This window comes from Ascaphus truei, chromosome 1, assembly GCF_040206685.1.
Source record: "Ascaphus truei isolate aAscTru1 chromosome 1, aAscTru1.hap1, whole genome shotgun sequence".
NCBI lineage: Eukaryota > Metazoa > Chordata > Amphibia > Anura > Ascaphidae > Ascaphus > Ascaphus truei.
Genome location: NC_134483.1, coordinates 474,299,553 through 474,321,189, shown reverse-complemented (window position 1 = coordinate 474,321,189; position 21,637 = coordinate 474,299,553). Strand labels below are relative to the sequence as shown.

At 42.9% G+C, this 21,637-nt stretch overlaps 1 protein-coding gene across 2 annotated transcripts in view; it reads left to right on the top strand.

The window, feature by feature from the left end:
- SLC30A9 (solute carrier family 30 member 9) overlaps positions 1-21,637 on the top strand; it is a 74,686-nt gene that overhangs the window by 17,137 nt on the left and 35,912 nt on the right. For both annotated transcript variants that reach the window (XR_012787570.1, XM_075567252.1), the window contains exons 3-8: positions 11,284-11,346; positions 12,057-12,156; positions 13,529-13,621; positions 15,651-15,733; positions 19,842-19,900; positions 20,642-20,709. Coding sequence is in view for 1 of the 2 variants with exons in the window: in XM_075567252.1 (XP_075423367.1) it covers positions 11,284-11,346; positions 12,057-12,156; positions 13,529-13,621; positions 15,651-15,733; positions 19,842-19,900; positions 20,642-20,709 (466 nt within the window). In the remaining variant the exon portion in view is untranslated. The remainder of the gene's footprint in view (positions 1-11,283; positions 11,347-12,056; positions 12,157-13,528; positions 13,622-15,650; positions 15,734-19,841; positions 19,901-20,641; positions 20,710-21,637) is intronic.

Genomic DNA, 21,637 nt, shown 5'->3' with positions numbered 1-21,637 from the left:
GTTCGTACCTAAACTTTTTATTACACTGCCTCCACTTTAGGCAACCTTTGCTTGTCTGTGCACACGTGGATGGCTGCAGGCTCAATTAGATCCCCTTTTGGTGTTCCAGTTTCCCCCTTGTCCTCCGCCACCCAGCATACTGTGTGCAGTAGGAGCGCGGCCCCATCTGAGACGGGAGACGCCAGTGCAGTCGGTTTGGCGTTCCCCCCTCCCTCTGGACATCTATCTTCATCCCTGTGCTGTGTGACTGATTCATTACCATCAGACACTACATGTGACTACCGTAACCCATACACAGATAAGCGGCTTGACATTAGTATTCCTTTAAGGGCACTTGCATCTTTTATATGTTGTGTTTTATCTGATTGCATTTTATAGTTGAGCCCTTGTTTTTGTGCTCTCGCAATTTCTTACTCCATTTGTTTTTATTTTTCTGCTACCATACGGTTAACCTGTTGGAAATGGTTTGATACGGACATTTTTACTTTATGCATTAATAAGCTAGGATCATGCCACGGGGAGTTTGCGCGTATTTTTGCTAGTTTTGGCAGATTTCCCTCTGGACCTGGTTGGCGTCCATTGATGATGCAAACTCTCCATTAGATCCTTTTTGAAGCACATCGGTTCTCTCTACGAGCTCCTACAAGTAATTTTTAGAGACTTTGCCAATTTCTATTGGGGATTGATTTTCACTTGTTTCATTATTGATTGTTCCCTTACACAGTACACATTTTTTGAGTTGGCGCAATTGTGGCTGCCTTTTTGTCTTTTATAGTATTTCACAGACGGTACCAATGAGCTTACAATCTATGTTTTGGTGCCTGAGATATAGTGACTTGCCCAAGGTCACAATGAGCTGACACCAGAATTTGGCCCATGCTTCCCATGCGGCAGTCAGTGGCATTGCTTTCCGTCGGGGCCTTGACTCACTGAGACACTCCTCCTTCAGCCCAGTGTGGGCTAGTTATCCACCTTGTTTGCTTCACCTCAGTAATAGGTTAATTCGCTGCATGCCAGAGAACCAGCCACAAATATAGGGAATACGACAGGGTGTAATAAAACTCTAGGTCATACTAAGAGGTATTAGACCAATGTTACTGCACAGCAAAGAAAAGAAAAAATGACCAGTACCTAGGACTGCACCTTTTTAATTACAAAAAAATATAGAAATGTCTTTTCATGTTATATAATCTCTCTGAAGTACATGACACAGACTAATGCCGTGGTGGCCAACTCCAGTTCTCATTCTGATTTAGTGTACTTCCCTGAAGAGCCCACAATCTAATTGTTAGTAAATGCCAGGAGTGGCTACTCCAGTCCTCAAGGGCCACCAACAGGTCAGGTTTTAAGGATATCCCTGTTTTAGCACTGGTGGCTGTCATTGACTGAGCCACTCATTGAGCCACCTATGCTGAAGTAGGGATATCCTTAATATCTGACCTTTATGTGGCCCTTGATGACTGTAGTTGGCCTCCTCTGGTCTAATGCTTAGGGGTAGCTATGATTGATACTAACCTAAATAAAAGACCTCATACAGGATCCTGCAACTCGGAATTGTTAATAAGAAGGCTGTTTTCAACCCGTTCCAGTTTGGGAATTTTTCTAGTTTGCACATTTACATTTCTTTTATTATGTTAACTTTCACATCAGGGGATTTGCGCTTTGGAAGAATGAATGCTTTTGTTTTCTAAGCTTTCAGGCTGCTAAATACATGTTATTTTGTATGGAGGGGGGAAGCGTAATTGTATTGTATGTCTTTATTTATATAGCGCCAAAAGTGTACTCAGCGCTTCACAAAGAATACAGTACAGGGAATTATAATAATACAATAAGTCCAGCAAAAATCAGACAGTGGGAAAGGAGTAATGCAGTGTAAACTGTGACAAACTACTTAACAGAAATTAACAAAGGTGATGAACCTGGCTTTTATTTAAGTGCGTCTTCACTGACTATTTTTATCTCCTGTTCCTCGATGTCCAGACATGACACTACGGATTAGCCCCCTCCCAATTTGGAGGTAGGACATATTCCCTGACTTGTTGGCGAGTCGTATAAACCTATTACTCAACACCAAAGAAGAAGCTTGCAAGCAGGCAGAAACTTCCTTAAATCCGGTCTTCGGAGCATATCACAAACTTTAATGACATTATACAAAATATCAAAGATACATATAACAACGCAGAAATGTAAAATTCATTAAAAGGTCGCCATTCTAGACCATGCAAAACCAGCTGTAAAATTCAATTTATGGAGTGGACATAATTTATATAGCATCCTACAAATCGCAACAATAAAGCAATATGTACTGAATAAGCTCTCCCCTGGCAGTAGGAAGGCTTGATAGCCAACCGGAATCACTGCCTAATCCCACAGTACCTGGATACCAGGTGTTAATGCAAGAGGCTGGTCACAGAGCATTGCTCATAAACATGCCACACAAAGATAAAAATATCCTTACAAAAGTGCAATAGATATAATATACATTTTAATGCCCAGTGTCAAATGGTATAGACTTCTAGAGTCATCAGGATCGCAGCCTATAGAATCTAATCACTGAAGCACTATATAAAGATCCATATAAGGGGCCAATCAACACTCGTGGAGACTGGATGTTAGCGTCTCTCCCGCTGACTGGACAGCACAATGAGATTCTACCAATGATATAAATCTCCCTTCAGCCCCCTGTCAATTGTTCTGTGTCCTACCAGCTGGGAGGAGGACATGCCATGCAATTGCCCCCCTCACTCCCCCTTATTATGATGCTTTTCTGCCACCCATGGTTACCTTTAGTGTATGGCTCATTCACGAGCCCCCCGTAGTGCTGCTCTGCCCGCACCCAGGTATTATTTCCCTCCCAAACGACCGGGATGCTCCGCCATATGAAGGATCCCAATACTGCCATCCGGTAGCAGTGATTCTCTTGTGTGTGGCAGGCATCGGTCATGCAGTCGGACAGTGTCCTTTTGTAACGATGCGCTCACCACAAACAAGGCGTGACCGTGAGGCCGAGGTGGGGATTTGATAAACGACAACCCACAGCCGCAAGGGCGTGTCTGGAGTGTAGATAGGTCGAGGTAGCCGGGTCGTGGTAGGAGAGGTCGGGATGGTCAGTGATGCTTGCCAAGGTCTGGATTGGAGAGGTACAGATCGTTGCAGGTACTTTTGCCAAGGTCGTGATTGGAGAGGTGCGGACCATCGTGGGTAAGCCGGGGTCAGGAGCGGAGAGGTATGGATCGTCATGGGTAAGCCGGGTCAGGAGCGGAGAGGTATGGATCGTCGTGGGTAAGCCGGGGTCAGGAGCGGAGAGGTATGGATCGTCGTGGGTAAGCCGGGGTCGGGAGCGGAGAGGTATGGATCGTCGTGGGTAAGCCGGGTCAGGAGCGAAGAAGTGCGGAATCCAAAAACAAGCACGGTCAGGCAACACAGGACAAGACAGGCATGGCTCAGACAGGAGGCAGGACTGCAGTGAACACAGCGCACATAAATAAGGTTATGCTCAGCATATAAGGCAGAACAGACCAATGAGCTCGAAGCATACTCAGCAGTATGCCTGGCTGTGGTTGGCTGAGGTAGACAGCACAGGTGTGTCCCTTTTAGGCAGAGGATAGAGGAAGCTTCTGCGTGTGTGCCGTGCATAGCAGGTGCGCACTGCCGGCAAGTCTGGAGGCGGGACCAGTGGGAACGGTATTTAGTGCCGAGTGCGGTCTGTGCGCGCCCCTACAAGGAATGCTGGCTTTCGCTGGTCCACGAGATGCGCTGCAGGAGGCAGAAGAGGCAGGAGGCCCGGTCGCAGGTCTAGGCAGGTAGGGAGGGCACGAATGACGGATCCTTACACCTTTTAAGCTTTGCGCATTTCAGAAAGGGGGCCTGTCCTTGAATCACCCTTATGCGGGTCAAAACTTTTGGGCCGCCGATGCACGCCACTGTGGAGTCAGTCATTGCGCGACAAACCCAAGACATGAGTGCCTCTCAGAGATATCCTTTTAAGGAACACCTACAGCGTCGGTATCACAAGTACTGGGCTCATGCTGTTAGGAGCTTTTAGGGCTGGTTCTCATTTTTGCCTTTTCTTTCTCTGTTTGTATCAGTCTACTATTATGACTTCTTTAACCCCTGCTTCTCCTCCTGGGAGTAAGGCAGAGTCTTTGACTGACTGACTGACTCTGTCAGACCAAAAATTTGTACTGCCAAACTGAACCCTATTCATTGTATGAACTGTAGTGGCAAACTGCCCTCTGCTCATCCTGGGAAATTGCTTCAACTATGCATCAGAAATGCAGCCTTGGATAAAGCTCCAGCACAGATGACAATTTTTTGAAGTGGCTTTAAAGCCTCTGAAGCGTTCAGATATTTGGTTAAGCGCCTAAATCCAGAAGCATCAAGTTTGGTTTTCAGCAGCTGATTCTGAAAATGAAAAACAATGTCAGGTTCGTATCTGCAGACGCACTCCGATGAAGGTGAAATCAGAGGAACATTCTTATTTCAATGTGGATTAACTTGAGCTCATTAAAGAAATGTCATCAACCTGGGGTTGGAAGAGGGAAAAAGATCTAAATATTTTAAGATTCAAATCTTTCGTGGACCCAAGAAAATAATTCAGGAGCTTCCCAGTTCATAAAGAGATTTAATCATGAGGGAGTGGAAATACACAGATCAGAATAGAAGCAGGCTCCCTCAAACAAGTGCTGGAAAATGTACTCATTTAAAACTGAAGAGAAGAAAGGGGGATAATCCGCCAAGAGTAGTTGCCACATTGGCCATATAGACGAAAAATGATACCATGGGATGACTTCATTCAGGGTTCATATGGGCAAGAGAATAGAAAGTGTATTAACAAGAATGTAGACCACTATAGAACAGGAATTGTGTTAACCTGTTTGCTAGAACTATTGAGATCTGGTTCTCCAAACTCCAAGAATCGCTATAATCTGGTCTTTTTCGTTGGAAGATGTTGAAGGAATGTGGCATTATTTCTGGTTTGCTAGATTGTGTGTGATGCACAACAGTAAGCATAAACTTTGCTAAGGATTTTGGAAATATACTCGTTTACAATGGCAGCAGTAGTTTGTAGCATCATTGGAGCTGTAAAGTACAGATCTGTACGGTCTGGACTAAAGAAATTTAGAATGTTTGTAATTCCCTTTTTTTTTTCTATTGATACTCGAGATGACTGATTTTGAAAGAGAAATGATCCATTTCACACCAGAAGGCAAAGTCTGACTGCATCTTGCGGCTCCGTTGACAGTTGTTAAAAAAAAAAAAGTAGAATTCATACTGTAAGCTCCTTTGAGCAGGAACTGCTTCCTATTGTCAGTTTGTCTTCACTTCTATGTATTCTTGTTGTTATAATGTTATTGACTTCCTCCCCACATTGTATTGTGCTGCAGAATATGTTTGTGCCAGACAAATAAAACATAATAATGCGCAGCCACTGGTAGGAAACATTTGTGATTTCAAAGTGTATTCATCCTCTTTCACAGTCCAGAGCTTTTAAAACCATTGAATTTCGTAAAATGCTGAATAAAATAAAAAAAAAAAGTTAAACAAGCCAGTTTCTTATTATAGATTTTGAATATCTAAATTGCGTTATTTCAAGCTCCATCTCCCCCCAACATCAGATTTATTTCGGCAAAAACATCTGCTGTCATTAGCAAAACAAACGGATGCAAATTCTTCTGAAATCCATCACTTACTGCCGTGCGTATGCTAAGAAGTTGAAGCGTTGGTTTTCTGCTTTTCCTTGTAATGCTTAATGAGAAGTTTGTGTTCTGAATTATTCAGCTTGGCCTTTTGAGTTTCGCAGTGTAGTGATTTGTGGCACTCTATACAAGGCGAGAAGATGCTTTCTTTAACCCCTTTGCTCAGAAAAGCATCTGCACAGCCATGCGTTACATGCAGCATCTGCACAGCCATGCGTTACATGCAGCATCTGCACAGCCATGCGTTACATGCAGCATCTGCACAGCCATGCGTTACATGCAGCATCTGCACAGCCATGCGTTACATGCAGCATCTGCACAGCCATGCGTTACATGCAGCATCTGCACAGCCATGCGTTACATGCAGCATCTGCACAGCCATGCGTTACATGCAGCATCTGCACAGCCATGCGTTACATGAAGCATCTGCACAGCAATGCGTTACATGCAGCATCTGCACAGCAATGCGTTACATGCTGCATCTGCACACGACCCCAGCCCTCCCTGCTGCATGTGCGCCTGGCGGCGCGTTCAGGGACTACAGCCACGATTGGAGGTCTGTGGGGGGCGGGGCCATGACAGGACATATCTGCCCTGCCATTGGTTGCGCGCCGCCACGTGACCACGACACGGGAAGACAAAATTAAAAAAGACAAAAGTCTTCCCTGCCAGCGTACGCGTCACAGCGCTTTGCGCGCCCGCACACACACAGCCACTGTGGCCTGCCTCATGGAGTGCTGTGGTGTGGCGCGCACAGCCATCACCACCAGGGACTCAGCCTTACATGCTGCATCTGCACAGCAATGTTTTACATGCTGCGCTGGCAGAGAGAGGGTTAACTCTGGTGGCTCACTTACATTAACCATGATTATTTCCTAGTAGTAAAAAACGATCTCGTGCAAATTCTAAAATGACAATATCTGATCCACCAGCTCGGGGAGAAGGTAATGGATCAGCAGTGTAATGGCTCTAGTATCATTATCAAAATCAGGTTAAAAGGTTACTTAATAAAGTATGGCAGGTAATTAATACCACTCCCTAGATAAAGTGTAACAAAAATGCATAATGTGGTCAAGTGAGCTAGTTAAGCCCACAAAAGGTGCACATGTAGAGGTTCAGAGAAATTATTATACCACTGATCAATTTAACTCCTCCCATAGCTAGTGGACCAGCTATTATAATTTTAGATTTTGTGCAATAAATACTGATCCATATGGGGTTTGTTTTCATGTTGGTGTTTCCATCATTATTTCTTCTTACAATGCAGCGCTTTGCAGGCCTCCCTGGCAATGAAGACACAAGCTCTCTGGAGGCTTATTTGCATTTACCATTTTTATTGCTATTTTACATGCAGGGCCCAGGTAACCAGCAAATCATTAATCCAAGAGGACTCAAAGATCTGCACAATTATCCGATCACATGGGACATTAGCAATTGTTCATAAAATATGAAGCATCTAAATGAATTTTCAGATTGTGTTGACAATTAATGTAATGCTTTCCTTGTGATTCAGAATGGATTTATATAACGTGCCACCTCCTTCCCACAGTGACAGGTACGGCAACAAAGGACTTTGTCAAAAGAAACTGCCTTTCTGTGCTACTACATTGTGAAATATTTATTTGGTGTATGTTTTTATTGAAATATTTATGCCAAACATTGTGCCTGGATTCTTAGAAATGGGCTGCCTTCCCGACTCTGTAAGCATCTTTAGAACTCAATCTTGATAACTGGTGCTGCGGTGGCAACATTTTTTTGGTTTCAATCAACCCCAAAATGCATCATACTGTGTAAACGGGCCTGTCCCTAGGTTATGTATGTCCCACTCTTAGGCAAGCACTATTAAGGACTCCCCCCCCCCCCCCCCCTGGTTGGAAGCAGGGTATCTATCTCAAGAGGTGAACCCCATTAATGTCAGCTCCGGAGACCCCCCGCTTCCTGAGATACCTACCTCCTTAGGTGCTGCTGGTATCTCGGCACAGGTTTAAATGTCCCATCACTTGGGCCAATAGGAAGCTGTGACGTTATAGGCGGCTTTAAACCCGAGCTGAGTTATCGCCACCCCCTAAGGAGTTAAGTATCTTGGGAAGCAGGTGTTCCCCGGAGCTGAAATTAATGCGGTTCAGCTCCATAGACTCCCTGCTTCAATACGGCCTGTATTTTAAAAAAATAAGGGGGAGGGGGGGCGAAAGCAACAGTGCTGCTGCTCTCTCCTTATTGTTGCTCCTTATTGCTGACACCTGCCGCCCCAGTCGGTGACTTACCTGCTTACCACCTAGGGACAGACTTGATATATTCTGTACTTTTTGTTGTGCTGTTGCAGTTAAAAGTTTATTTCAGTGCACTATAAGGCCGCGCTTATAGCGACGGTGACGTCACGCTGCGGTCTCTGGAAAAATCTAATTGACTTCACTTCCAGCAATCACGACCAAGCCGTCTCGCCGTCGTGTCGCTTCAACTATAAGCGCACGAAACTGCGGCAATACATTTGATTTGCCACGCCGTCACGTCGCCGTCACTATAAGCGCAGCCTAAGGTTTATACATATCTTAAATAAAGTATCCAGTAGAGAACATGTTGCATATTGTGGCTTTTTCACTTTATTGCAAAATATGTTGCTAAGATGGAGTTTTTTTTAACCAATGTTTCTCAACCCTCTCCTTGGGACACTAATCCAGCTCACATTTTGATTACCAATGAATTATTAAAGAGGCAATCCAAGGCGGATATATTAAAAAAAAAAAAAAAAAAAAAAAAACTTCTGGAGATACCTGTGAATTAGGTGCCGGTAGCAGCTGTGCTTGGCTACCAGGGTTCACAATATGTCCGCTGTTCAGATATTCCCCGGCCTGCAAACCAATAGGAAGCTGTGACGTCATCGGTGCGGCTTCCTTTTGGCCCATGTTGACGTGGGAGCTTCAAACCTGAAAGCACTGTTTGCTGAGCCGGAGCAGCTACCGGCACCTACTTCGGAGGGAAACAACTCCGGAAATAGGGGGTCCCCGAAGCTGAAATTAACGGTGTTCAGCTCTGGAGACCCCCTGCTTCTCGTGTGTGTGTGTGTGTGTGTGTGTGTGTGTGTGTGTGTATGTAAAAAATTGTCTTGGATTGCTCCTTTTAAAGCAGCAATACTATTTTCCAACTTCCCCCCTTTTTATATGTAAAGCATGTGACAATATATAATTCTCATTTATTGAGCCAACACGACGTTTCGACCTTAGTGGTCTTTCTCAAGTGACAATGGCATGTCACAGACCACTAAGGTCGAAACGTCGTGTTGGCTCAATAAATGAGTTTAATTTGCTTAAATCCGCAGTGCCCTTTGTTCCTTTGTTCATCTGTCTAGGACTGACTGCAGGCTTTCGTGCAAACATTGGAGCACCGGTAATTGTATGTTTTTTCTATTTTGAGGTGTGCAGCATCACTCTATTTTTTCTGGACAATATATAATTCTACATTCTTACCTAAGCTGACAATCGTTTGGTGCTTCTGTTATAAATCTGTCAAAATCCTGATTGTGTGCCTAACATAAAGGCTGTTTCACTTAGTGTAACAGCAGTTACAATGTATCGGTATACTACTACGGTAACTATCTCTATTGTTATAGTGTACAGCAGGAGTGCGCAAACAGGGGAGGGGGGCGCAGCGGTTGCAGAGGCCCCGCTCTCTTCCCCAAGGCATTTAAATGAAATGCCGGGGTACCGCACGAGGCCTCTGCAACCTTAACTTACCGAGATTCAGCCAGCCTCTGGGCGCGTCTCCATGGCAACACGGCGTCATGTGACATCACATTTGACGCAGCACTAAGGTAAGGGAGGGGCGTGAGCACTGTGGGAGACAAGGCAGGGGGGCGCAGCACCAAAAGTTTGTGCACCCCTGGCTTACAGCTCAAACTTAGGCCGTGCTTATTGTGACGGCGACGCGAATTAGCCCAAAAACAAACGCTATGCCGACGTCGCTGTTGCGAAAACCCGCCGCTGGCAAAATTTGATTTTTCAAGGGCCGTCGCGTCACGTGACGGCCCTTGAACAAATCAAATTGCGGGAATCCAGCGATGCGGCCGACCGGCGAAAAGATAACTTTCGCCGGTGGCGACGGGTGACGTCACCCATCGTGTCGCCGTCACCATCGGCGGCACTACGGGCAAAGCCTTAGAAACATTTGAAACTAATTACCCCAAACGGGAAAGTGTTGTAAAGATCTTGCACTGCTCGAATCATTGGATGCTTAAAAACTCATTAAAAATTGTTTTATTTATTGAAAACGGAGGTAACTCTCAATGTATTACTTCCTCGTAAAACATTTGATAAATGTATAAATAATTAAAAATGGCATTGAGATGAATAAGAGCGGTATGATCTGTAGGGTAGGGGTTGTTTGGTTCAAAAGTTATCAGAATGTTTATTGTTGCCATATAGTTCTAATAATGTAAAGTCTAATGAGCAGAATAAGGACCACAGTGAAGTTAAAATTAATGTAAACCTACTCTAACCAGTGTTTCATGCTTTGTTTGCCTCCACAAAGTACCATTTTATGGCAGAATGAATTCAATGGTTCCTACAGTATATGGAACTACAGCTTTAAAGTAGCAAATTATTTTTGCAGATTTATTTTTGTAGATACTTGTGATATCCCTGAGAACCCATTGCCTTGATCATTCATGTCTATGAACTCCCTCTTGAGATTCTGGCTCTGTATATGGGAATAGATAAAGGAAATAACTCTGAGGAGAGAAGACAATGTGGTTTGATAGAAGCCATAGACTACTCAAGAGTACCTGTTTTCTATGACTGCATACTCAGTGGAGTTTCCTGAGCAGGAACAGACATCCTTCTAAAAGCTCATTATTTTTCTAGGCACCCAGTCAAGGCTCCTTACATGTAAAGGTTTAGATACCAAACCCCCTTTCAGTGAACATACAGAAGAGCGAACATTTCTATTTTGTGTCAGATGGGAAAATTTGACACAAAGAAACTGAAACATTCAAAGCTCTCACTACTTTAATGAAGGGAAGGTCTTGGGAAAGGGAATAGAAGTAGGGGCCAAATTTACATGGGTTTTTGCAACGGGAAGCCAATTTAGAGTAATCCTAATTTAAAAAAGTAATTCATATGGAAAATAGAAACGAGATGTAGGTTTTAGACCAAAACAAATCCAGTTTTCTGTAACACTGGAATTTGCAAATTCCTACTTTTGGTTAGACAAGTCTATTTTGAGGAATTAAATTTGTCTTGAGACAGAAGTTACTGGCAAATGATATCAGCATAGCACAGTTAGTCTTTTCATTGTATCACATGTACTGTCCTAATAATGTACTGTCCAGATGTCATATAAGGCATGTGGTCTGAATTAAGAAAAGCAAATTGAAAAATGAAATTACAAGGAATTGAACAGGTCTCCCCAACTCCACTAAGCCAGCTCATGTGAGAAAGGAAGTCTTCTACGGATCTACAACAAAAAAAACTGTTTCTGAAACATATGAAGCAGTACATATTTCACAACGTATTACCTATTCCTCAACTAGATATATGCAAGTACACCGTCCTCATTTGATATAGTAAATGTATTTTCGTTTACCCGACAGGACAGGATCCCAGCAAAGTAGAGCCAAAAATCACTTTCCCACAAAATCCTATTCAAGTTAAAGGTACGTACATATTCATTGTGTTTCCTTCAGCATGTTCATTGGACTTTTTGTTATATGCTGATTGCAAGCATTTAAGTGTGTGTATGTACAGTAGATATAAATATATATTATAGTAATGCTTGGCAAAACAATTGCTGTTTATTAAACGTGTGAAGTATGTAATTTACAGTGATCTTTTATTACTTTCTGATTTCTGCAGGTGTCTCCTAAACTTTTATGTACCTTTTTTGTAATGGAGGAAAAAGTTCTCTCCTTTTGAAATGACAAGATAATCACACTTAACTTTCACACTCAAAATAAAATATCCCTGTATGGTCTGAAACCCTTTTTATACAGGGCACATTTTGGGCATACTTTGATTAAGGTCTGCATACGTTTTGGATTTCCATGCCTGGGGTAAAATAAGGCACACAAGTTGTTGGTACAGTTTGGAAGTATACTTGAGGACAGAGTAGAATCCGATGTAGGGGTTATAGTGACCTGATGATATCACTGCCCTCAGCTGGTAAACAGTGAGGGCGAGGCAAGCAGAGGATTCTGGGAGAGGAAATGGAAGCTGTAGTCTTCCTTATGCATTAATCATCTTTCAATCTGCTAAATTATTTTGGTTTTTAGAGTCCATGCAAGAAAATGGTAAACATGGCTATATAATTTCCTGATGGACTGAATGGTATCGTCCTTTCTTTTTTGTTTTGTGTTTTTGCCTACAGTTAAAGCCGTCTTAAAAAAGAGGGAGTATGGAGCTAAATACATGAAGAATAATTTCATCACTGGTGTGCGAGCAATGAATGAATTCTGCCTTAAACCCAGGTAGCTAATGCAATATTACCATTTAATGGCTGTTTATTTTTGAAGAATTTTAATTTTTGCCGTTGTGATGCACTTTCCTCCATTCTTCTGTCTAACTTTTATGTTGGCCTAGATTCACTAAATTTAACTGAACCCTAGGATGTGGGGGAGAAATTCTACATAGTTCAAAGGGCCCGTTTTGAGATGACCATCCCCATAGACTTTAATGGGGATGTTTGCCTGAAAAACTCTCTAATGTCTGCTTTGGACTATATAGTCCCTTACCCTTAAATCGCCTTACATCTCATTCATAGGGTGCATTTATAGGGTGCACTGAAGTTTATACCTTTTCCCCCATTACAAGTACAAAACTGTGCTTGTGATGATAAACAGTGTGGCCTTAATACAATTTTTCTCCTTAGAAGTTCCTCAGATAGTGTGCACAATATTATTTGAGACAGAGGGCTACAATTACTATTTACTTTGTACTGCTTTAGTAATTGTAGCCCTCTATCTTATAAATATTAATACTATGCAGGTATTTAACATGTGGAACATCTTTTCCATAGCTTGCACTATTTTAGGAACTTCTAAAGAAAACATATTTATTGAGGCCCTTCTGTTTATCACTACAAGTACGGTTTTGCTCTGCTTGTAATGAAGAAAAAGGTATTGAGGGCTACATTTCAGTCCACACACACAAATGCTCTATTTAGTTAACTACATAATGTACAGCTGTATAAGAGGGGACAGTTAGTTTTTAGGTGTTACGTCTCAAACAAGGTTGCACATTTTTGTTCCATTGCCATCTCCTTAAACAAGAACATGTAATTTAAAAGGTTGATGTGAGCATTAAACAGTGTAGTAAGATTCTGTGGTGCAACACTTACACTATGGCCTGATCAAACCTTTTCACTAGTTTCTAGGATTGCAGGGAAGTTGATGACACTAATTAAGCAGCAGTCTTGCCTGATCACTATCTTCTTCACCATTTATTTTTTTACTGATCAGCTTCCAGGGAGCCCTGATTGAGATCTGTGGTCTCATGACCTCTGGTACTCCACCGGGCAAAAACACTTGCCCAGTGGACATAAAGGGGGTCAGGCTCGCGCAGGCAGCCAATAGAAAGTTGTGACTTCGTCGGTAGATGTTGGTGACCCTGTGGCGCATGTCTCTGGTGCCGGGGTCTTCGGCGGTCGAAGGATTGCTGCTTTTCAAGTGCTTGTTCCTCTAGGTGCCCAATTGCTTTATAATGCATTTCATACTCGTGGAGCTGCAGACATCAAATCTTAGATCAGCATTCATTGCATTTTTGTCGGTCATAAAGTAATTTATTGTGTTTTCTTTAAAACTCACCATATGTTCATTCATTTTGTATTTTCTATTGTGACAGTGACCTAGAGCCACTACGGAAAATTAGACGAAGAAGTCCCCATGATGACACAGAAGCTTTCACCGTATACCTAAGATCAGATGTAGAAACAAAGTAAGAGTGACAGATTATGAAATCATTAGACGTTGGGGTTCTTTGTTTTTTTTATACTTTTTTTGATTCTTCTATTTCTCTGGTATTGAAGGAGTTTGTGTAGCATGGCAAGGTTAATCAAAAATAAAATCCTGCATTTGCTTCCCTACTAGAAATACATTCCACTTCTGGGTACAGTATAATTGTGTAGATACAATTTCCAATAGATGCTGGTGTTCCATCATATCAATTTGCTGCGCTATTCAGCTTGGATTTTTCTGTCACATGGTGCATTTAATAACTTCCTTCCACCCTACTCCCAGCTCACCACTCTCCACATACCATGAAAATAATTCTTCCTGTGTCTCTACAGTGGGACACCACCTATAATTATTTAATTTGGCTTTCTGCAAGCTTATCTCCCTAACCATGATATAAAATGTGTGGTTGCACCTTTTTTTTTTCTCTTCCTTTCTTGGTATGAAGCAGGGGGTTTCTGGAGCTGAACCACGTGAATTGCAGCAGTGGAGACCCCGTGCTTCCCGAGATACCTCTAAGGCTGCGGTCCCAGTCAGCACTGGAGCGTGCCCGGCGGGGGGGCGCGTGCACAGCGCTGCACTGCGGTCCTGGGACAGAGGGAGAGTTTGCGACGGGAGGCGGCGTGGCGGGGGGTTGCGGGGGCGTGGCCATGACCTCACGCGGCTGGTTCGTCCTCATTGGCTGAACCGCCGGCGGGGGCTTGGCCACGCCTCCGTCGCAAACTCTGAGCTTAAATTCCCCTGTCTCAGTGAAAACCTGTCGCGCACCGCTGCAGAAATGTGCGCGACAGGGTAGTAACTGGGACCGGACTGACTGGGGGGCGGAGCTTGAACGCTGTAGAAGGTACTGGGGCCGCGGCCTAAGGGTGTTGCTGGTAGCATCCCTGTCTGGGTTAAACAATATGGGGATTTAAATCTCCTGCGGCATGGGAGCCAATAGGAAGCCGCAATGTCATCCATCGTAGCTTCCTATTGGTCCCGCATGCTTCATACTTATTGAAGAAAAAACACAGGAATGCTCCTTTCAGGATCCACAATTGCATAGGGAAAAATGAATGCAACGTTTCTAATGGGGAATGCTGGGATCCCAAGGCAGCTATCATAACCTTTGAATCAATATTGTATATAAAGACTATACACCTGTAATCATTTTTCACCTAATCAAATAATATTTACGAGTATATGGATTACAAGTGTTTTACATGAACAATGCTCTTGGTTGTAAAATACACAATAGTGGTGAAAGATAGTAGGTTGCGGGGTGAAATCCAGAACTGTGTCCTCCCAAACTTTTGCAGTCTGAAATTATGTATTTTAAGACGTAGGAAAAATACAAGGAGGTGATACCTGCTCAACCTGTATTAAAGTTTGGTACGTGCATTAGGGGTTGAAGTTTAAACAACAACAAACAAAGTCCTAATCAAGGAATTCTCCAGAGATAGAGAGCTGGGTAGGGAGACCCCTAATCATTTTAGATAGTAGTAACAAAGAAGGGAGAGAGAGTAGGTGGTATGATGCCTTTTATTGGACCAACAAGTAGTTCTGTTACAAGCTTTCAAACCTCAAGGTCCTTCATCAGGTATGGCAGAAATACATGGAAGAAAGAACCAACATGGCTACCCACCATTCTTTGCTTATTTTGAAAAGGAGCACTCTGAGACATTGATAGTTTGTAGATGGATGGAGAGTGGATACTTTTGGCCAGTATACCTGCAGTGGTGCATATCCCAAGGGGTGGGGGGGGGGGGACCATCTAAAACCAGTGTTTCCCACTCCCTCTGACCATTGAAGGGGTTCCCGACATTGTGGGGCATTCCCAATTCCAGTAGGTGGATGGGCAGGACAGGAAGGAGAGTATCCAAAGAAGGAAGACAGCCCACCTCCCGCATATAATAATTGTGGAAACCTGGAAAACAATGACTCGTTTATATATTTACAGTATATGTATCTTTTTTTTTATTTTCCTTTTACAAAATATTTCTAATGTAGCATACATATATTTCTATATACAGAGCCCAGGAAGTTTGGGGGAGTCCTGAAGCCATTTTTAGAGAACGAAAGTTAAGAAAAGAAGAAGAGATTGCGTACAAAGAAAGTAAGGCTGAAACTTGAACGGGTTTCTCTGAATACTAAAAGATATTGCGCATGGAGCCACCAGGTACACTAATGTGGCATTCATGATTTAACTGCAGCACTGAATTTACATAACAGGATTTGTATTGCTGTGTAATTTACTATAGTACATTAATTAAACATTTACTAGAAATAAAATGACTGGCATAGTGTAGAAGCTTTCAAATGTTATCTGATTTTCATGATAATTCTAAGGCAATAGAGGCAATCCAAGCATTTGTTTTATTTTTTCCCCTCCATATACAGGATAGAAGCAGGGGGTCTCCGGAGCTGAACCCCATTCATTTTGAAGTTAAGGTGACATGCAACATTGGCTCTCTCCTTTTTCCATGCTTTACTAATGTCATCATACATGACATCACATATGGCATGATCCAATCCCATCAGAGAATGTGAAATGCAGTCCCAAAGAACCAGGGTTCTCCGTTCTATTTCTTCCCCAGCCCACTCCCCAAACATTAGGCGCTTCTGAACCCTTCTTCCCCACCTCCCCAAGCATCACACCTCTATGATTCCTGTCTCCTCCCACTCCCCAGAAACATGAGGTTCCTCCAGTCCCTTTCTCCCCAAGCATATGGCTTCTGTGATCCCTTTCTCCTTTCACCCCTCAAGCATTCGGTTTCTCAGGTGCCTTTCTCCAGCTGCCAACCAGGAGCATGAGGCTTCTCCAATCCCTTTCTCTTCCTTACATCCGGCTTCTCCGTGTCTTTGTCACTCAGCCGCCGCAGACGCATTGGCTTCTGTGATCCCTAAGTTCCCTTTGCCTCCCCGAGTATCTGCGGTCCCTTTATTCCCCAAACAAGTATCAGTCCTGTCTGATCCCTTTCTTTACCCACACTCCACATTCCACAAGTATCAGGCTTCTCAATACCCCGCCCACACTGCTTCCCCATAATTGGTTTTAATGATGGCTTTGGAGCAATGAACAGTTTTCAGTGATGTTCGGAATTGAAATTGTCTACGGTGCTATAGTAGTAGTCTTTAGTGTGCTACATACATCCTGACGTGATGTCCACTTCACCAATTCTATAATCCCCTTTATCCACCCCACATTCACTGATGTGATCGGATGATGTAATTTGTGATGTCATGTATGATGACATCAGCAAAGAAAGGGGGGTGGGAGTTAAGATTGCATGTCGCCTAAATTTTGAAATGACTTTTTAAGGGTTTGCTTACAAACCTTAACTACGCATTAACAACGTTTTTTTTTTTTTTTTCAATTGAATTTCTATGATTTTTATCCTATGAATCTTAGTTTGTAATTGATCACAAAGACTCTTTCATTAATATATTTCAATATAAAATTGTTCATAGATACCTCGCAATGACCTATTGTATAATTGAATCAAACAGATACAACCGATTGGTCTCAAACTTTCCACAAAAACTCGCCTTGCAAATCTGACCAGAAATGCAACATTTCAGACAGTGAATTTTTGAGAGAGTTATGAGCAACTGAAAAAGGGGGCTTATAATGGAAGTCTCGCTCAAACCTTAACTATGCGGTACTGCGCATCCATAATATATAATAATTTCAAGTATTTAAATATATCTAAAATGACCTTATTTGTCTTATCTTAACTTACGAGTGAGTGTGCCAAACTGCCCATAGCTGCCTTGGCAACTAGTAAGAAATTGGCAGCAGCAAAGCGAACAAGGGCCAGACAGGGAACTTTCTCGCGCTGCATTGTCCCACTGACCACTTGGTGAAGACCCCTGTTTTTTGGTGGTGTACCAGGAGGATGTCCGAAATAAGGAAGCTGTCCCCATATCTCTCCTTTTAAAGTTCCCAAGCCAAAAACCTTCCTACCTCATTACTTTGCCTATAAATGTTTGATATCACCAGTCATATGTTAATTTCATGATTTCTATGTGGTTACCAAGTTTGCATCTATTAGAAAACAGTGTCATCCAAACTTATTACAGCTGAACCCCCGCTATAAGCGGAATCGCGTTTAAAAATTGGCCGCGATCAGGGGTTCCGCGTCCACCAGAGGGGGAGAGCTGGAATAACTCTCCCAGCTATCCCACACCTGGCGGCACCCCCACGCAGCACTTACTCAGCAGCTCTCTCATCTCTCCTCGCTTCTGCTGTCAGCTTCCGGCTGACAGAGAGGAAAATCAGCGGAGGGGGGTGGTGTGTGTGTGCGTGCGTGCGCGCGCGTGTGTGTGTCAGGCACCTTACATTAGTATAAAATCATTCTGCCTGTAACAGTGCAGGTCTGTCAACTCTCACATTTATTGTGGGTCTTGTGTTCATTGGAAATATGGCTGCACTCATTTCAACCTGAAGGAGCCTTATAGGCTTTAGTGGAGTCACTGTTAGAAATCAGAATAGTTCTATTAACCCCTTCCCTGTCAGGTAGGCATGGAAAGCACCAGGTCTTTCTGGTCTTTCAAATAAACACATTTGTTCAGCCTCCCATGTTAGATTCCCACTGGATAAACCCTCCCACACACCAGCAGTTACCCTCTCATCTGCTCCTCCATCCCCATCACTCTCTGCCTGTGGGCTCTCTCTTGGGATGCCAGAGTGCACTCGACTTGCTGCTGAGTGCTGCGCAGTCTCTTGTTCTCAGCATCCAGTTCCTGGCGGTGTCTCACACTCACTTCTGTGTGTGACCCTTCTCTAGCTCTGTTATCTACTCCTGAGCGAGGGGAACATAAAGCAGTGATTTAAATGCACTGCAGTACGTTGCGTGTCCCTCGGACACTGAAGGGGTCAAGGGACTGTCAGCTCTTTTTAGTAAGGTAAAATGTGGAACAAAACGCCATGTCCCTGTTATTGATGTGATTAATATAGCAACACTGTAGGTCTCCGACAAGGAAGGTTTTATAGAGCAAAGCTTCCTCTGGCCAAGATGGGTTAATATATTGTTAATGTAGTAATACTGCACGTTTGTTTGGCAAGGGTTAATGAATGGCTGTACAGCCTTCCCCACATTTTCCAGTAACACAGTGGCCAATGCTGGGTCCTTCACCTCCATGTGCTCGTTCTGCACCTCTGCCAGCTCCTGTCTGAAGGAGATCACTGACTGTTTGAGCTGTTCCTTCTCTGCGCTGAGACGCTGTGCCTCCCCTCCAAACGCAGCTTCTCGAGCTTCCCCTGCGTAAAAGAGACAACACTCTGAGAACCACAGGAACGCAAGGGTATGAGGAGAAGACTTTATATTGGAAAACTCTGAGCTCTTGTTATAACTGTGATTTCCCTTAGAGAGATACACGGTTCTTACAGCACAACGTAATGTGTGTGTGACTGTCCAAATTTTGCATCCTTTAATACTTATATGTAGTGATTATTTTTTACACAAATGACCCCGCGGGTCACGTGACGTCGGTTGCCATGGCGATATGACGTCACATGGCCCCACAAGGTAATTTGACGCTCGAGAGGTAGGAGAGGCAACCACTGTATGAACTGAATGCATTTTACTGCAGTTTGTTTGTTTGTTACTGCTATTTGTTAGGAATTTACTTTGCTCTGGGCTAAGGGGGAAAAAAGGGAAACACGCTCGGACCGCGTTATAAGCGGATCCGCGATTTAGCGGATCGCGTTATAACGGGGTTGAGCTGTAGTTACTCATTTTAATTGTGTTTTCCAAACTTTTGAGTGGCTATTCTCATTCGCAGTTATCATTTTGTGGTAACAGAGGAACTGAGACGATGATCTTGTGATGTGAAGTTTGCATATCATGAGAGAAATATAAGCCATTGCACTGTAGCTAATGTCTAAATTTGTCATTATAATTGGATCTTCAAATTATCTGTTGCCTCTAACAATGCATTTTCAAATTTTCTGTACAATTGTAATCTGTACAATGTATTACAATTATTCAAAACCATAGACCCATGCTTGGTCGGTTCACCAAAATGTATAAATATAGATATATCGATCGATAGTTTAGTAATTTATAAAATACAAGTACATGGATTAGAGCACAGGGCCCCAGTTAATTTGCACAGAGACGTTTCTATTTAATCTGTGAACATTTATCTGGAAAAGCACGCAGTACTGTATTGCACTGCGGAGTCTGTTTTCTAATATTCTGATCACATTTTTCTTCCAGATGTTTTCAGAAACCAGAAGCTGCTAAAGGAATACAAAGACTTTCTAGGGCACACGAAGGTATAAAAATTATTTTTTTTTTTAAATGTTTTTTTTTTTTTAGATATATCTGGTTAGTTGTATGTTCTTGTTTTATTACTTTTGTAGCATGTAGGTGACCACATGGTCTTCATCTGCTAACAAATATATCTTTTTACTTTAGTGACTCCTGCAAGGATCGCAAAACAGAAGCCTGACAGTTATCAGTGGTTTCTAAGTGATGTAGTAATAACAATATGTTTGGGTACTTCAGTCTTTGGCCCAATCCTTTTAATTAGATCATAGAATAGGTACAGTGGAGCAGAACAACAAGGCGCTCTTTCTGACATTTACTGCTCTTTTTATCTAATGGAGGTTTAGGGTAATGACCTGAGAGATTGTATAATAATGACGCAATAAATCAGATATGAGGAGTTGATTGGAGAGTTACTCTTTTGTACTTCCGTTATGCAGAGGTGTACTTGGCACTTTCTGTAGGATTGTACTAATTTCCAGGCCCTTCCGGACAGAATGATGCACTCAGACAGGTTTGGCCAACTCCAGTCGTCAAGAAACACTCACAGATTTGGCTCTGTGGACATTCCCTCAGCACAGGGATATCCTGAAAACCTGACCAGTTAGTGGCCCTTGAGGACTGGAGTTGGCCACCCCTGCACTAGGAAGTATTATATTTCTATGGTAGTATTGCCAATATTTTGATATATTTGCTGCTTCTTTGGTGATTGCAGCGGTTATAAGCTGTGTATGTTTGTTTGCACACAGCCCCGCCTAGGTACTGCAGCATTGTTTATGAGTGGACCAGGGAAGGTCGTGATGGTTGCTATTTGCATGTAAGTTTCCACATCCTTTTTGCAATTTAAGAAAAATCAACATATTTAAACATATAAATATTAGCATGCCCAAATATTTTAAATTCGTAACATGTGCGGGACATTCGGAAATGTTCCATGTTTAAAAATAAATAAATAATAATAATTATAAAAGCCTTATTAAATATTTGTTTTGTTATTTTAAATATGAGTACTTATACTATTGGTTTTCGTACTGTTAAAGCAGCAATTCCCCAGCATTGGAATCGCACAATTTTCGACGATACAAAATGGCTGCCAAATCTCAGGCCAATAAAAAGCTGCAGCAATTGTGGCTTCCTATTGAACAGCTACTTAAATCCCCTTTTTAAAAGCAAGGAGCCAATGCTGATAACTTCAGCTGTAACAATCTCGGGATCTGGGGAGTCCTCAGACCTGAAAATAGTTCAGTTGAGTTCCGGTGGGTCCCTGCGATGCACACCCTGTGGGGGGAAATGGGGATTGCTGATTTAAAGCCACAAAACACCATGTACTACATCATTTTTTGGGGGTTCTTAGATTTAAGCAGGGTGTCCCCGGAGCGGAACCCCATTAATTTCATCTCCGAGGACCCTCTGCTTCCTGAAATACCGGCACTCCCTACGGAGGTAAGTATCTCTACAGCCAGTAGAGTGCCTAACTAAATGGCAGTGTTTAAATGCCTCACAGGCCAATAGGAAGCCGTGACGTCATCCCTTGCGGCTTCCTATTGGCCTGTGCGACCTGGACATTTACACTCTGCAGAGATACTGGCACCACATACTGAGGCAAGTATCTCTGGAAGCAGGGGGTCCCCAGACCTGAAATGTAATGGGGTTCAGCTCTGGAGACCCCCTGCTTCAATCCCATAACAAAAAAAGTTTAAAAAAATGTAGTGCATGGTGTTTTGCTGCTTTAAGAGCTGGCTCGA